This window comes from Castor canadensis, chromosome 2 (genome assembly GCF_047511655.1).
Source record: "Castor canadensis chromosome 2, mCasCan1.hap1v2, whole genome shotgun sequence".
Lineage (NCBI taxonomy): Eukaryota > Metazoa > Chordata > Mammalia > Rodentia > Castoridae > Castor > Castor canadensis.
The window spans coordinates 27,326,899-27,345,738 of record NC_133387.1 but is presented as its reverse complement, the minus strand read 5'-3'; the positions used below and the strand labels follow the sequence as shown (position 1 = coordinate 27,345,738).

Below are 18,840 nucleotides of genomic sequence, written 5' to 3'. Positions count from 1 at the left end.
ACATACCTGTTTCTATTCCCAGATGACTGAAAACCTCTCTAATGTAAGGACTTAAGCTTTTATTTGTGTGTATTTGAACCATCTACAGAAATAAGTAATACAAAGTTTGTAACAATGACGAAAGTGAGGTTTCTGGTATTTTACAATACAAATTTTCAATGTATTTGCTACTTTTCAATAGATATCAAGATGGACTTTTATGGATAAGTTAATCGTACTGAGTTAGCATGGGTGCCAATGTACTGTTTTCATGTGCTGCTTTGGAAACAGACTATAGAGAAGAGAAAGAGATATGAGGAAAAGGGAGATGGGTGGAGACTGTGGAAAGGATTCTCTATTCAGGGTTATTAAACTTTCAGAGAAGAGGTCTAATTATCTTAACATATTCAATAAAGGAAATCAAGGGATGCAAAAAGAAGAATACTTGGTAACCAAGTATGTACTGTGACTTATCTAAGCACATTGTTTTCTCATTACCCTGAAGACCCGTAAAACGTCATTTATTGGTAAGATCTCTAGTAGAGCATTCCATGAATATTGCTAAATGATTACAGTCATAAAGAATAGCCAACATTGAACTAACAAAAGTTGGAGAATAGTTCCTAAAGGTCAAAAGTGAATTTTGTAAATGGAAGAAACTTCCAAACCACAAATTCTGAAATGACTCAAAAGAAAGACCTGAGTGTCATGCTTTGTAAAAGAGATTTTGTCACCATGTTTGTGCTCTGGAGAATAGCCACCTATCATTTGGCTGTCACCAAATTTTGTTCTGACTTTTGTGACAGTCTCATGGTATATGGGTACCAGCATGCCCCTACAACCGTGTAGTACAGTCCCCAAGATGGGTAGAAGAATGTTCAACGTACATCTATTAGGAAGTGCTCCCGCTCTTGACCATCTGAAAGTCTACAGATGACTTACTGTTGGTTTCAAGACTCTCACAGAGCTCACTTTTCACTTCGCCATTTGGTCTGTCATTTCCTTTTTGGATCAGTTTGCTTTGCATGGTGGCAGCTGTCACCACAGCCTTGAAGCTTCTCTTGCGTTTTTGAACATTCTGCTCTGGATGAAAAATTATAATATAAACCTTGGGCATATAGAGCATCCCCAGAGACACCGAAGCACTTAAACTCATGGAGACAGTAAGTGTTGTTGTCTGGATGTACATCTGAGGGAAGGAAAAGAAAAAAGAATCACTGTTGTTAATTCTGACTAGTAGGAGATAAAGCACATAATATGCTATTTTCTAAAATTATTCCAGCTTCTCTGCTAAAGGTACTTAGAAAGGACTTATTGAAATTGCCCTTAACAACTTGCATTTCTATATCCCAACTTGTAAATAATGATGAGTAAGTTTGTATTTTTTATTGAGCCAAATTCCTTGAAAGAAATAGACAAAAAAAAAAAGCCAAACCCAGGCAGTGAAACTTAGTTTATTTTTCAGTTTATAAACTACACAAGGAAGAGGACATAAGCACTCCAAGAACAAACTAACACTTTATGCCTTCCTCCCTCAGGAGGTACCAGTGGACCAAGTATTGTTCTTCTGGCAATACTTAATCCAGAAGGCAAATCACATATAGTGAAAAGAGAATGGGAATCAAGTGTTCTAGAATATTATTATATCATTCACTTCTTGAATGATACTAAGAAAGAAATCTTTTTTTTCTCGGCAATACTGGGGTTGGAGCTCAGAGCCTTGTGCTTGTTAGGAAATCGCTCTGCTACCTGAGCTACCTCCAGCCCTTTTTGCTTTAGTTATTTCTCAGATAGGGTCTCATGTTTTTCCCAGGTCTAAACTCCAATCTCCTAACCTGCACCACCATTCCTGCCTTGTTTTATTGAGATGGGGGTGGCTAACTTTTTGCCCAAGCTACCCTTGAACTGCCATCCTCCTGATCTCTGCCTTTTGAGTGGCTAGAATTATAGGTTTGAGCCACTATGCTCCACAAAAACAATGTCTTAAGATTGGAAAAAAGATCTTTATTCCATACTTATGATCCTCATTAATAGAATAATACCTCTGATAATACTTTAACACTTCTGAATATGAAAAGTTGTCAAATTTCATATGACTATCCTCAGGAGCCAAACTGTGTCTTTTTAAAAAAAGGATTGAAAAATATTTTTTCTTAAAGACGATATCCTGAACCAACATTAGTGTTGTTTTTTTCCTGGGGGAGATTGCTTGCTCTTAACAGATGACAAAGACTTCAGGTCAAGAATTGTCCAAACCGTGATGCCAGGCACTAGTTCAAGGACTATCCTTCTCTGTAGATTTCTGAATTACTGATCAATTCATCCACCACTATGGGAATCTATATAGAAGACCTCCCTGTTAGTATGGCAATGTCTTTCTAAAAAGTAATACAAAATTTATTTCAAAGGTCACCTCCTTCAGGAAGTTCTCCATAATGAATCTTGCCTCAGGCTGGCAGAGTGGCTGCTGCCTAGTAAGCTTGAGGCCCTGAGTTCAGACCCCAGTGCCATCAAAAATAAAAATCCTGCCTCAATTATAGTTTTTATTTTACTCCTCCCAACTATTTAACTGAACATAATGGAGTATGCATTAATATGTAACTGTGGTTATATGTATTTATATTAATATTATATTATTAAAGTAAAAAATTTCTTAGAGTAGGTAAAGTACATTTATTTCTTACATACCCCCAAGAAATTATGCAAGATCATAGACCAAATAATTGTGCATAAACTGCTCTTTTGTATTAGGTATATGAAGAGTTTCAAGAAGTCTTTGATTCTCACTCTGTGAATTGGACATCAGTAAAAGCTACCAAACAGAGTTGATGACAATTTAGTGAAGGCATAAAATAACAATATATGAATCCCAAGTTCTACAGTAGGCTCATGCATATCAGTCTCAACAGACCTGTTTCAAGTATATCCCTCAGCACAGTGGGAAATGCGCACATGTCACGATCTGTCATGACAGGTATGTCAATAAGTGAAATCCCATATTAAATTGGAGAGTACTGAAGATTTACCTCAATTAAGAAGTTCCCAATGGAATGCAGTTATGTGCCTTTAAGTCACATAAATCTCCCTAAGCTTTGCCATCTACTTTTAAGCACACTATTATTGTGAGTGTCCCTAAGCTTCTCATGTGTTGGCTAATAGTCTTTACATTCCTACTTATTTGCAAGCTTTCATTGAAAAATCTAAAAAAATTTCTAAAAAATTTCTTAGAGTAGGTAAAAAATCTAAAATCTAAGCAGAGGTAAGGGGAAAAATATCTAAGTGCAGGTAAGGAAAGAATATGGCCAAGTTCAAACCACACACATAAATATTCCAAAGCCACCCGAATATATAGCCATCAGATTTGTCTCAGTCAGACTCTGCCAAGTCAATTCAGTCTGCAAACAAATAGACAAACAAAATCTAGAGATCAAACAACCATGAAATGATATAAAGCGCCATACTGCTTAGTTAGATCTGTTAATGTGTATTAATTGGTTAGTTTGCTAAGTGTTAATCCAAATTAGCAAATCCATAAATAGTTTTTATTAATCTTGTAAATTTTCTCTGGTACCAAAAATAAAAATTATAATTTTCTTTCCTTATTCAGAACAATTTCTGAAATATATAGTAAATTTAACCTTGCTAAATATCAGGCATGAAAAAGATTCTGGAATGCTAGCTTCCTCATTAAATGCATTACAGCAGTCTCTTTTCTTGGCAAGCCAACTCAGTGAAAGACATAATAAATGTAGACTTGAGAATTAAACGGTACTATGCTTAGTGTACCAAGCTCTCCATTAGACATTATACTTCCAAATTACACCACAATGTTCATCTTAATTATGTGCTCTCTTAAAACAGCTTCTGAAAAAACTTTAATGTGAATTTAATACATGAAAAGCATCTATAAAAAAATCATACTCTAGAATCCTAAACCTCACAGTAGTCTAGCATTTGTCACAGAGCCTTGCAATAAGAATGGAGTGGGTTTTTGAATTTCATCTTTGACTACTTAGTGAAATGAACAAGTCATACAGGGCATAACCTCAATGAAAACAACAGCAGAACTAGCAAAGAAATAAAAGTTCTCCTGACTCTCATATCAGCGAAGCTAAATCCTTAGTATCATGAATTGTAGGATTCAGATCGCATCCCATGTTAAAGAGGAATAGAAAGACTGTATTTTTAAAGTTGAAAATGAGCACTAATTTTAAAAATTCTAATTCTAGCTACTGTAGACATGAAAGGAGGAAACACGCTTTGAACTCAAGCACCATGACTTATAATTATTATTGTTTATTTTTATAGTGGGACTGGGGTTTAAACTTAGAGCCACACACTTGAAAGGCAGGTGCTCTACTGCTTGAACCACACCTCCAGTCTATTTTGCTCTGGTTATTTTGGAGATGGGGTAGTATGAACTATTTGCCAGGCTGACCTTGAACTGCCATCCTTCCAAGGATGAGCCTGCAATCCTTGGCTCCATGTAATTATTTTTAAAGAAGAAGATAAACTCTGGAATTGCCTCATGTATGAGAAAATCCTCAAACTCATCAACCAAGCAACAATCCAAACCCTAAATACTCCCTTGGTAATTGGACAAATGTGTTCATATTTTTCTTTTTGTCTTTATTATCTGTAAAATAGGGGGATATTTTTCTCATAGAGGAGTTACAGGGTGCAGTAATATAAGATGTCTTCTAGGCACAAAATAGTAGTTCAACAAAGATAAATTGAAATATAATTTTGAATCTAAAAAGATGGAAACAATTTATCCTTCCAGGTGTGTAGGACGAGAGAGACCCTTTAGCCAATTATTCGAATTGGGGCAGGCTAATAACAGGAAACAGAAAAAGAGACTCAACTCTCCTCATCAAAAAGTCACACCCCATGCTGGACTCTTTCTTGCCCCTTCCTGGTACTACCCTTGGACATTCCTTCTTCTGGTCATTTTATGGTCAGAATTGCAGTTGTAAATTCCTCTGCAGTTGTAAATTCCTCAAAAGACAAGGGAGTCTCTTGGCTGGCTCAAGCTGGAAAAACAGCACTTGCTCCATAAAGGGAAATCTGCCCTCAATCTACTCTCTCTGCAATCGCCTTCTACTTAAGATTTTATGAATGCTGGTCACATCTCATGCACACAATTAAAAACCTAGGAACAGGTGTAAGCACATGCACAGAATGCCCAATGTTACATAACAAGACCTTGTCAATCAAACCTGTCAGTTACCCTAGCCTCTTCCAAAAATACCTCCCAGATTTTTCTTGCCTTGACTCTTACAATAAATTGCCCATTAAACAAAGATCAGGGCTCTTGAGCAATCTAGGCAGAGCCTACATTTCTCTTGTGGTGTTCTTCCTTGCCTTCACTTTTTCTTGTCTTCATTTTTTTCCTACTTTCACTTTTTCTTCTTTCACCTTCAATAAAACTTTGCTGCTGCCTTGCAATCTGCATGTTTCTGTACAATTCTCTGTTGGGACATGAAAGAAACTGAGATCTTCTGAGACTACCCACCAGTAACAGAACCAAAAGTATTATTTAGTGAAGAGCTGATAGCCATATTTTTTTTCAAAATGCCAGCAGTATTTGCTGATATCACAGCCATACACACTGACTGGATTTCTGTCCCAGAATGACTGAGAGCTCTCTATCACAAGTCACAAGTCCCCAGAATGCAGGAAGGGATTCTGCACAAATCTAAACACTTAGCCATCATAAATCTACCAAAAATACTGTATTGGATATGTGAATAATAATCTTTTTCCAACTTTCTTTTATGTACCTCCTCTTGCCCCACCACTCCAAAACACCCATACCCAGAGGTAAGAAAGGATGTATTCTATCCACTGATGGTCCATCATTCCCTTGGCCTCCACACCTCATGGACATTTTGAACCTGAGGCAGCAGGTGCGCTAAATCAGGTTTAAACAATTTTTTTAATAAATCAGGGAGGAGGTGGCACAATGCAGCATACACACAGGACATCTTATCTGGAACCTATGACAGCTCCCTATTCACTCTTTGAATGAGTCATTTGTTCACAGCCAGGGTCATCTAGAATGATTAAAGACTCCACTAAAAGTAAGGAGGGAAGAGATTATATTCTTCACAATAAAGGTTAGTCTTTTACTTTCAACCAGCTACCTAAACAGACCTCCGTAGACTCTGACATTTGACCTGGTAAACTTACAATACCTTAGTAGCTAAGGTATTCCATTATAAAACCTAACATGCAAAGCAGCTGTACGCTATAGGAAAGATGTTCATTATTTATTCCTAAACATTTCTGCCTTGCTTTGGATAGTTTAATCTCATCTTTTTGCTATAGTCAGCTAGATTCTATTTGGCTACTTTGCGCACAGCCTGAGCCATTAGAAAGCTATGGTAACACTTAACATCCTGTCTCTCTCTGCTTCTGTCATCTATTCCCTCAGCTGTATGTCTGCCAAAGTGGCACTATATTGAAAAATGGATTTTTGGTCTGTTTTTTTAGGGAGGGCTTCAGTCAATGGACTTCAAAATCTCATTTATTACTAAGTTGATTACATTTTTTAAGGCAAATGTTACAGAGAAACACGGGATTTGCTTGTGGATGATAAAAACCCCAAATCAACCCATCATGCAACAATCCAAACTCTAATTAAACTGTCCTGGAACTGGGCAGCAGCAAAACCAGAGGCAACAACTCAATTCTTTTGGCTGAGCCTGGACACTAAAGAACCATCACCGAGTCTGTATAAAATATTTTATGATTATTTCTGTTTTGTTTACTTCAAAATCCTTTCTGGTTTCTCCCTTTAAGTAAAATTTGGAGATATTCTCATTATCCTGTTAACATCTTTACATTGAAATACCCAGAACTCTGTCTTTGCACATCTATCCATCTGTCTATATATAGTACTCCCTTGTTGATCACATTTGCTAGTACGGACTTAAACCAGGACCAGTTCATTGGGTGACAATCTGTACTCAAGCACCCTGTTTCAGGAAGACCCTATGCAGGGAACTTAAGGGAAAGTTTTAGTTGTTTGCTGTTGTGAACTTTTAATATTTTTTGAATGAAGAAACTTGCATTTTCATTTTCATTAGGTCCCACAAATTATGTAGTTTGTCCTTTTTAAAAATCACATACTGACAGGTTTGAGGCTCCTCATAAGAAATTCAGTTGCCATCTGTGTAGCAATCCTGGATGTCTGACAGCATTTAAATCTTAGCAAGCCTGCAATTCACCACCTTCATCACCAACCATGTTCTTCCAGAGATCTCTCCCATCTTATTAATTCCACTCTTCAAATTCTTGGGACCATAAAATCTTGAAATTGATCTTGACTCCTCTTTCACACCCCTACCCTATCTATGATCAAATACTGTTGATTTTATCTTCAAAAATTTCTCAGGTCATTTTCTAGTGATTCCACTGGTACTACATTGCTCAGATCCACTGTCACCTCTCATGGGATTGTTACTACAGACACCTAATTCTGTCTGGTCATCGGATTGATTTTAACACAGAAACTAGAATAATCCCATTATTCATAAATCAGATTAGGTCTTGAAATTGTACAATGACTTTTCATTGATGATGTGTGTAAGGACTCAGAAGGTCCTCTGAACTGATTTGGCTTTACTCTTGTCTTTATTCACAGTCATCCAATCATGCCTGCCTATAACAGACCAATTAGGCCTCTCCTGTCAAGCTTTTGGATTTGATGTCTTACTCTTTCACTTCCATTAGGTCTTTCCTGAAATACTCTTCCTTTGTAAGACCTTTCCTGAATATATCATTAAAAATTGATACCCACCCCCCACCATCATTTCCCAACTTTATTTACTTCTTAACATCAATATTTTCTATTATTAAAACCTGCATATTTTACTTATTTAACTTGCTTTATCTGTCTCCCTTAACTGAAATAAAAGCTCTACAAGTAGAGAAGTTTTTATCTGTGTTTTTCACTGCTACAAACTGAGCACCTTGAATGTTGTCTGAAAGACATAAATTTTCTACATTCTTGAGTTGGTGTTGGTTTTTACTCTTGATTTAGGCATTTAAAGGAAATAACCCACACAGTTCTAAGCAGAAAGCAATAAATCAGGGGGACAGGATGGAGAAATGACCCAAACAATGTATGCACATGTGAATAAATGAACAACAACAAAAAAAACCCCAATAAATCAAATAAATACTAAAGCTAGAAAAATATAAGAAAACAGGGGAGCATAAAAAGGTGTCTGTTCAGGGACTACATACCTAGGGATCTAAATTCTGCAAAACTCTATAACTGCCAGGAAAGCTGTAAGCTGTCTTACGGTACGGGGGTTGGGAAACAGAAGATTGGGTTGACTCAGGGAGTGAGTCTATCCCTTTAAGGCCACACCTAGGTAGGTGACCTGTGGGAGGCAGGGGCTGTCAGGATTTAAATGTAACACTCTTGGATAAAAGAGAGCTTTAGCTCATTATTTTATATAAATTGACACTTTTAACCTTTTAAATGTTTGTACCATATTTAGATACAGTATAACATAACACTGTTACAAGGTGGTCATTTAAGACACATAAGCAAATACGTAAATGAACTCTGATTTAGTAGTACTTAAAGCTTGACAAGATCAGCAGAAAACACAAATAATTTCTTTGATAAATCTTTTGGGCAACTCCTAGATTATATTCAACTTTAACTTTATCACACACCGAAGTTTTTATTATACGCTTTTTAAACTTACTCAGACCTTCATACAACTTACTAAACCCTTTGATGGTTTGTCCTTATCCTTCCTATTTGAAACAATCTTTAGGACAAATCCTTCTTTACAAAATCCCTTCTCATCCAAAAAACCATTCCTTTTTCCTTTAACTTCTCAAAAACACATTTATTACTTATCTATATCCTTTCCAGTTGTTTACTTTGTAACTTGTATTTTAAAATTAACTTTTATAAGAATTTTAAATTTATTATAGGAGCTGGAGCAATTAATTAGTAGCCCTTGCTGTTTTAAGGAATTTGTGATAGACATAAGGCCTCATCGTCCCTCAGGCTTGAGGGGATATTGTTTTGGGTGTGGAAACTGTGAGGGATTTTTGAGTTTTATTTGAATAGGGGGTGCTGTCCTGGCTCACCCTACACTCATCTCATCAGTCCACACTGTGGAATCTATTTGTTCCTGAAGGAGGGGGCAGCAGAGATAGCTGCCTGGAGGGAGGAGAATTTGAGCTTTTAATTGAGATAGTAAATCCTGTCCCAGCAGGGACACTGGAGTTTTAGGTACTATGAGGAAAGAGTGACAGAAGAGGAGGTCTCCCCAAGAGCAGGCCAGAGGCCAGGTAAACTAGCACTCTAGGGGCTGGCCAGATTTGCCCCGAACAATAACTTTTGTCATTGGACCAGGGACCAGGAGAAAAAGGTAAAACAGACAAATGGGCTCCACTGTCTAGGAGGAAAATGACCTTTTGTTTTTCTGCCATTATGGCTCCTCAACATTGATGCCAAGAAGTGGAGTGTGGCCAGGAGGCTTGGACCCATCAATCCATAGAAGGTGGCACCTTGTCTTCCATCTGGTGACAGGGGCACTTAGACATCCAGTGGTTACCCTTGCAGAGGGCAGGGTCCTGGTTGGGGGCAGGGCTGTCCCCTCTTAAGCATTCTCTGCAGAAGTGCTCCTCCTGTCCACCATGGTAGCAGGTTCAGGATACAGGCCCCAGTTGGGTGGGGCCCTCTCTGAGAGCAGCAATGAGGCCATGGTGTCTCTTATCTTTTTTTCTCCTGTTAGGAAAGTCCCAGACATACAGAGAAAGCTATAAATACAGACATGGCTAGCTGTATTACTTGGTTCAATGACTTTTCTCTTCAGCCACAGTCTGAGTTTTTTATGAATATCTGGGGCTGACTGTTAGAAATTTATCTTTGAGGAGAACCTCTCTCACCTGTGACTCTGAGTCCACTGTAGTATGCTTTCTGATAGCATCCTTAAGATGCTATAGAAAGGTAAGAGGATTTTTTTTTTAAGTTGTTGCTATAAAGTTGTTATTTTTACATTGACACCTGACACTCTGGAGAGTAAGTATCTGAACTGTTCTGGGCCTCAGTTTCCTCACTTGAAGAATGAGGGATCTGGTCTAGGTTAAACTATGTTTTTCCACTATGAGATGGCTGAAGTGACATTAATGCCACTTATCTTCTTTACCATTTTTTTTTTTAGTAATACTGGGGAATTGAACCCAGGGCTTTGCACATGCTGGGCAGACATTCTCCCATTGAGCTACTTCCTAAGCCCCAAATATTATTATTATTTTTGACTTTGGCTGTACTGGGCTTGAACTCAGGACTTTATGCTTGTAAAGCGGCACTCTACTGCTTGAGCCATATAATCATTTCCAACCTGAGTGGCCTAGGCCAGAACCCATTGCTTTTCTAATGAGATAAGAGTCTGGTCTAGTAGAAGCATAATATCCTTTCATGTAAAGGCTTGAATGTATTTGTCTGGGCATCAGTACAGCTGTTTAGATGTTTTTAAATTTCCCTTAGATCTGATAACTGGAAGGGGACATAAAACTTGCCTTCTTCCTATCATTGCCTGTTGAAGAGGGAAGCACTCATTAAGAGGTTCTGAGTATTGGGGTGGCTTAGAGGGTAGAAATTTGTATAGGGGACCTCAGTTTACTTTTTTACTTTTATAGAAAAGGTCTAATTGAAGTATGGTATTGTAATTTAAGGAGCCCTGTGAAGGCCACTTCTCTTGGTCACCCAAGGCATACTGAGGCCAGGCCTTAGTACAAAGCTTCCGACATCTACCAGCCAGAAGACTGGAAGCTGCAGGTCCCATCTAGAAAGAACAAAACATTAGGATCCTGTCCTTTAGCTAACAGCAGGTGGCCTCTTTAATAAAGGCTACCTTTTTAACAAAGAAATCATTTGTAAATTTAGAGAAGGGCATTCAGAGGGCATTTCAGGCCAATAACTGTGCCATGTGGGACAACCAGTGTTAATATTTGGAGGGAAAAATTTATGTTGAGGCCAAAGGTATAGAAAATTCTAAATGAGAAGTTTAGAGACCACAGTAATGTCTATTTAGTTATTTCTGGAACTGTAACCTTGAACTAACAAGGTTAGTCTGATGCCCTGAGGTGTGAGGTGGGGCTAGGAGCAGGACTTGTGCAAGGCGCCACTCCCTCCACACACACCTGGGACAAATGACCCTGACTGCCTAGGCCTGATCCTGTGGCCTTTCGCCCCTTCCCCCCTTCCTGTCTACTCTGCACACGTTTATTCTAGGGGAAGTGGCAGTGGGCTGCAGCCATCGCCACGTGTGGCTGGCGGCCCAGGATTTGCTGGGTCCTCTCTATGGATTTTCTTAGCTATGGCAGGTGTTTTTGCTGTTCCAGAAGCCAGCATCCTGTGCACAGGTGCGCCTGTTTGCTTTCCCTCCTCCCCTTGTGGGGGCAGAGTTAGAGCGTGAGCGTGGCAGCTGCAGGTTTTTGTAAGCACTTTTGCAAAGCAGCTGACTTAAAGTTACTTTAGACTGAGAGGCCTGGCAAACTAGTTGGAATAGCTTAAGTCATAAGTATCATGCTACAAGTTTTTCATGGGAGGCAGGGTCCCAGTAAGCCCAGGGAGAGGAAGGCAGACAGAGACAGAGGACACATGGTGAGACCATGGAGGAGGCAGAAAAGGTGTGCTGACATTTTAGGTAAGGGAGGGGAAGGCACAGCCTGGAGGCATGACACACGCCTATGGGATTAGCCATCACCAGTGCCTCCAGGTTGCTCCTATTGATTGGTACTGGCAGGCTTTCAGCAAAAATGAAACCTCCACTCTCTGGTCACCAAAAATACCTGGGGCTTGGTCTCAGCCCACAGGAAGGGAGCATGAGCTCTCCAGAGCTGGAACCACCTTGAGGCCAGAATTGGCAAGGAGTGGCTTGCTTAGCTCCATGACAGGGAAAGTTTTTTAGGAAGATAGGAGGAGATAGGTATGGTAAGCAGTGCAAGAAGTCTGTTTATGTGGGGAAGGAGGAGGTTTGGAGAGGAATTGGCTGATTTAGAAACTGGTTTACAGGCTGATAGAATCTGCGCAGGGGAACAGAAAGTACAGAGGGAGGGTTTGAAGTCAGAGAGCCAGATTTAGATGGAGGTATGAAAAGGCTTGGACATAATGGAATCTCTCCCCATCGTCCCGATCGCTCACAGTAGTTATATGTCCTGTAAAATGTTGGGATCTCAAGACCTGAAAAGGGGCCAGTGATTTCGGTTGTCTAAAGGATAAGTGGGCCAGATTTGAGTGCAAAAGTGGATTAAGTTTTTTGGTTTTATGTCTGAGGTCAAACCCAAGGTGTCTAAATTATTGAGGAGGCATCTCAATGGGGAGTCAGACAGCAGAGAAGATGTAGAGGCACCTATTATGAGGGACTTGGTCCCGGAATGGAAGAGGAGGATATTATGTACTGTGGAGCATCCTTGTACAGCACAAATATCCAAGAGAATGTAAAACACATGAGAATCAGTCGTCACTGAGTTCAGGTGGTTTGCAAGGCCGCCGATGGGCCAAGGACTATGGGTCACCTGGGCCCAGGCTTTTTGAAGATGGGTCTCTGAGACCCATGACAAAATGGATCTAAGCCCAACAAGGAAGGGAATCCCTCTACCACCTGAGCCGCCCAGGGGTAGCCAAACAGGGGAAGTGTTTGAAAACCCCAGAGACACTGAAGGGAGAGACCACAAAGGGACCCCAAGAAGGGTATGTGGTCTCACCAAAGAATGTCCGGTGTTGGATGCAAGCAGGGTGATCGGGAGGATGAGTCCTGGCCAGTCACATCCTCAGGGTGGTCATGGGGTGAGTTGGAATGGGGGTCCCACCAGGATTAGTGGGGAGCCTCCATCCGAGTCATGGCACCAAAATGTTGGAAATGTAGGCCCCAAAAGTGACCACGTGGAGAGGAGTGATCTGGCCAAGAGATTCTTTATTGCCGGGTGGGAGAGGGAGTGAGCCAAGAGAGAGAGAGAAGCAGGAAGGGCAGGGGCATAAATACCCCTCAGTGAGACTCAGCATGATCTGATTGGTTAGGATCTTATGGTTCATGCTGATTGGAAGTTGGGGCACGAGGAGGATTCAAGCTAGACTTGAGGCAGGGCTGTGACCCTGGAAAACAGAAGCTTAAGGGTGCAGTAAGAACCGAAACCTATCAGCGCCATTATTGCCAACAAAACATTTAACATAATATTTAATCGATGATTTAGGGGAGTTTTGCTGTCATCAATTAGTGACTTTCTTCGTTAAAATTTCATTGTGGGTTCTCAGAAGCATTCTTTCTTAAAACTATACATTGTTGAACTTTCTTGAATGATCTAGGTGAAAACATGGACTCAAGAGCTGAATAAGTTAATCTTTTGAATGAAGATCAAGATGTTTCACTGGACAGAACAAAGAAGGACCTGATGGCACCACTGAGGAGAGGAGGAAGGAGGGCAAAGATTACCTGACTTTGGAAGCCAAATTTCTGGCATGTTGTTCTTACCTGGGTACTACAACATCTCTGTAGTCACCAGAGACAAATTGTTGACAACAGAGTCACAGAAAGCCTGAATCCTATCCAAAAATAATGCCAGTCCTGGATTATATCAAGGTGCCATGTCTCTACTTTAACTACAGACTATTACAAAGTTGAAATTTATCAGAAGGAAATAATATAATATAATACCTATTTTTTAAAAAAAATGTAGAATGTCAGTTATTCAGTGATAGACTATCAGCCAAGTATACCAGGTCAAAGGAACAACTGACCAAAATCCAAGAGAAGAAAATATCAACAAAGTAAAAACTAGGGGGTATAGCTCAGTGGTAGAGCATTTGACTGCAAAGTAAAAACAAGGAGATAGACATGGTGAAACTCATATTTTAAAATGTAAATTAATTCTTCATAAAAATTGATAATGTACTATATTACTTGGAAACAAAAATAAATTTCCTAAATAAGAAAACATAATGATATATTCTTTCACCTAAAACAATTAAACAAAAATTACAATTAATAAATAAACAGAAGTTGTGATTTTAAAAGTAAATATCATTTATTTTAAAAGGGAAAAGTCAAACTACTTAGCAATAAGAATTATGCAAACAACACTTGTGCAAACTTGTATATAAAACCTATATGATGCTTGAAGGAAAATTATAAGTCTAAAATGACAATCTCAAAAAAACAAGAAAGTCTCAAACTTAACTGTGGAACCAGTCAAAGTGAAAAATAAAAAGTAAATTTAGAAAACAGTAAAAGAAGGAAATATCTGACATAAAAGAAGAAGTGGATAAGATAGAAAATTAAAATTAGTAAATAGGATCAATAAAACCAAGTCATATTTGATCATATTTGATCAAAAAGAGTTATGACTAATCAACACAGAAAAGAAAAAGAAGATATAAATATAGGTGCAAATCAGATTTTTTAAATTATGAGAGCAAATTATGCCTAACTTCAAGTCACAGATATGCACGTCTAGAAAAAAATGCATGATTGCTCAGGAATCATATGATGATAAGGGAATTAAGTTAAATAAACAAGAATCATGGGTAAAAGACAGATTGGAAATATAAGATCATTGCTCTCCAACCCAGCACGGATGAGAGAGCCAGCATTCTACTAAACCATGGGTGAGGACAAGGAAGAAGTATCCACTTCCACTCACCATGCAAACTCCACCCATAGCCCTCTGAAATATTTGCAGTTACATTTTTATTGTGCTTTTGTTCTCACACTAGCCAGGGTATAAGAATTTAAATTGTACAGAATCCTTTTCATAATTAGAAATCTAAGTGCTTAGGAAAGAACACGTTGGTGGTATAGTGGTAAGAATAGGTAACTTCCAAGTGTTTGGGAAATAGACTGGCAGAAGCAATTTTCTTGGCATTCCTCTTCCAATATTCTATAGTGCCTTCTTGCTATTTGAAAGGAAGAAAACCATGCAGAGTGTCTTCCTTGAAAGTAATGAAAGAACTAATTAATTATTGTGGCAATGCAGAATCTCCACTAACCCTTATCCCTGAACCACCTCTAGGGAGTAGGAATATTTACTCATATTGGCGCATTAACTATGATTATCCCTAAGATGAGGTGAGTGGGGAAAGATATCAATGTAGCTGTATATGAAAGGGTGACAAATATAAGACCGCTATCCATTTCAAACTTAACCTCAGACCCATAACCCTCTGTGTTCCAGGCTCTGTGAATGGAATCTTCCAAAACTCAGGGTCATGACTCTCCTGCCTAGCATTGTCTGCCTTTCTTACTCTTATATTCCTTGATCCTGTCAGACCTGGACTCCCCATATCTTCATTTCTGAAACATTCTATAAAGGAATATATTTGAATGTATGAAAACTTTTTTCTAGGACTGGTGCCTCCAAAAGGTACAGATAAAGGTCAAAGTAGTCAGGTTTCTAAAGAGAAAAAGATTCAGGATAACTAAAACATCCGTGCATATGGTAACCTCCCCAGACCATTATACTGCACATGGTAAAAGCATGCTGTTTGTATCAGACCACTTATCTGCTATGTACAGTATGTACTTGTCACAAACATTAGCACTAAGAACCTCCTGTTGAAGATCCATTCATTATGGTAATGTCATCTTCTTTCAAGAAAATTAAAATTCAAAATTATGTCAAATGGATCTAAAAAACCTTGAAACACCCAGAGATCACAGCTTGAATAAGCTATAGGTCTCAAGTAACCATTTTAAGAGTACTTTTGCTACTGCTCACATATCTAGACCACAGTTAAAGGTCCTCTTCTTGCACATTATTCTTAAGCTTCTGTGATGTGAAAGAGGACTTGAATATTCCACAATTCTGACTAAATTTGAAAACTCTCACCCAAGTACCAGATGAATGTACTCTTGAAGTACATTCAAGTCTTGAGATATGAGCTAGAATCAAGAAACTTACAAAGAATATTCTAGGGCCATGAATCTATCAGAAAGCTCAAGCATCTAAATATGGAGAAGTGAGCCTAGACAGCATCTCAAATTTCCTATTTTCAATGAGTATAACATCATAACTAGCTTCATTGATATCCTGGTTACAGGTGATTCATTCCATCCCCACACATTTAAGTCTTGGTATGACCCATTGGCAATCCCACTAAGTTTCCCCATGTTGTTCATTGGAAAGTAAATAGTAGATTATTCCTCTAGTCATCAGGGAGTTCCCGAGTGACACTGACAGTCCACAATTCACCTGGTTCATTATGCTTAACCTGGCTCTGTATCTTTCTCTTAGCTATAAATCAATTTTAGAATTCCTATTCCAAAACAAACTCCTCTGTGTCCCTAGCCTTTTCTCTCTGCCTCTTCCCTGTAGTCTTAACTGAAACCTTGCTCTTCCCAAAACTACTGCTTCCCCTCCAGTTTTTCCAGTAATGGTTATTTTTCTTTTCCTTTCATGTCTTTCAGGAATGATGAGACAGTTCGGGCATTCTTTACTTCTTCATTATACTCATTTTTTTCCTCAAATATCCTAACTTTCAAACTATTGTAACATTGACTATATATCCTCTTTCATCCTTGTCCCCTGTACCTGCCATTAATCATATTATCTTCACGCATTTGATGTTTTGGCTCTGGCCAACAGTTTTGTTCTTAACCCCAAATCATAAGGGTGAATTTTACATCTATGTATATGAGTATTGAACTCAGGGCCTCATTCTCTACCATTTGGGATATGCCCCCTGTCATTTTGCTTTTTAGTTTGTTTTTCAGATAGGGTCTCTTGCTAACTGTACCAGAGCTGTCCTTGAGCTGTGATCCTCCTGCCTTTCCTCCAGAGTAGTGGGCATCACTGCAACCTGCCTCTGATCTCTCATTCTCTTAAACCTCCTCATTTCCGATGTTCTTTATCCATGTCAGCCCTCACTCTGTGATCACAGCCTGTATCTTAAATACTGTGTTTATTTTCTTGTAATAATTCTGCAACACATTTGTCTTAGTGTATTGTTTTCTGCTGAGAGTTTTTTTTTTTTTACAAATATTGTATTTTCCTTTAAGTCACTGCATTTTTCACTTAAATATAGAGTAGCATTCACAAGTGTTGGTGACATGAGTATTGTTATCCAGGAATGAGAAGTAGTTAATGCATGGGGGGGGTAGATATTTTCTTTTCTCATGGAAAAGTTATTTTACTTCATATTAAGAGACTAAAATTAGTGTAAATATGTGTAGAGATTCTGTGAAATCAGGCTATTTATGACTTCTTCCATGTTCGAAACATTACAGCTAAGTTTGATCACACTTCACTGTGATAGAATGTGGACTTTCCCAAATATGAAAATATAGGTACTAAAACAGTGTAACATCTATCTTCTCAGAAAATAAAAAAAGTGAAGTCAGCTTTTATCAAATAAATATTTTCAGCTCTCACAGCTACTTTATACATTACAGTGTCAAAATTCTAATTAAATGTTTTGTATTCACAAAAGGCTTTTCATTTATAGGACTTCTATAGTAGTTACTAACAACACAATACTTACTGAAGTTTTTAGTTCAAAGGACCTGTTTTTATCACTTAAATGAATAAACAGACATTTACAGATGACATAAAGACAATTATCATATGTAACATCATGTGTATAAAATAATATCTCAAATTCCACAAGTTATTTTCTAAACAGAATTTTAGAGCAAAAACTATTTTTAAGTTGGGAAGCCATCTGGATGCTATTAACAAAAGTTTATTCCTAAGGATGGGGTAAAGAATTATATAAATAAATTGTTCCATTTCTTATATCTGATAGACTTGAATTCCAAATATATCCAAACTATTAATGCTTCAATTTCCACAATAATTGCAACCAACTGAAACCTTTAATTGCCACAGAGGAAATGTCATTGAATATTCTTTCTTCTATTATTATGGGAAAAAATGGCCCCTATATTTTTCCCCTTGTATTATTTTAACTAAGAAACCTTATAAATATAGCAGCTTATCAAGAAGAAAATTATGAGAAAAAGACACACTTTTTTAATGGGGAAAGGAGTAAGGCATAAGAAGCTAATAGTCTGAAAAACCATGTGTTCCTCCTTACATCCTGCAGAACTGAGTCTGGGGAGCACCTAGCCAGGCACAAAGCACTTTGACAAGATATGGTTTTAAACAATACAATGTGAACACAATGATAGTCATCATTAAGGTGTTTCACAGAAATCAAAAGACACAAAGAATATGTGTACTTTCTCTAAAACTCTGCCTGTTTTCTTCTGACTCTGCATTTATGATAATGAGATGTTAGAGAATGGCAAAGCCACTGGATGGAGAAAACAGAGGTTCCTGAATCACCACATGGAGGAGATGTGCCAGCCAACCATAAACCACTGCAGACTGACATGTGAGTGGGAAATAAAATTGTATACTCAGAGCACGCATTTTGAATTGGTTTTCTAAGGTGGTGATGTATCAAACAAATGGTTAGTAGCCCCTCAGACTAATGGGAGATGACTGAGCAGATCAGGACTATCCATGGCTATGACAAAAAAAAAAAAATGAAGTTCTGATATTCTTAGATGGATTGTAATGATTGACCTGTTCACATCATTAACATGTTCTAACAAAGTGACTAGTCTGTCAAATGTAATCCCAAGACATCAAATTTATTTCCAGGTTCAGTGACCTTTGTCTTTGGTTAGGGAAAGTACCAAGCTATATTTCCTATTAAAATTTCAAGGGAGAACCATTTCATACACTTTATATAGGTTTCAGGACCTTATAGGAAAGCAAGTATAACTCAGTATTTCCAAAAGGAAGTGGACTGTCAAATAAATGGTTTAAAATTCCAAAGTCAGCAGCTTTTCACTTGTGCTTGATCTACACATTTCTCTT

The 18,840-nt window shown here is 38.2% G+C and overlaps 1 protein-coding gene across 3 annotated transcripts in view; it reads right to left on the bottom strand.

Moving 5' to 3' along the window:
• Nucleotides 1-18,840, bottom strand: part of Grm8 (glutamate metabotropic receptor 8) — a 767,244-nt gene that overhangs the window by 15,919 nt on the left and 732,485 nt on the right. For 2 of the 3 annotated variants that reach the window (XM_074063968.1, XM_074063963.1), the window contains exon 10: nucleotides 922-1,168. In XM_074063968.1, coding sequence (XP_073920069.1) covers nucleotides 922-1,168 — 247 coding nt within the window. Of the gene's footprint in view, nucleotides 1-866; nucleotides 1,169-18,840 lie in introns of all 3 variants that reach the window. The other variant, XM_074063975.1, reaches the window with a different exon arrangement.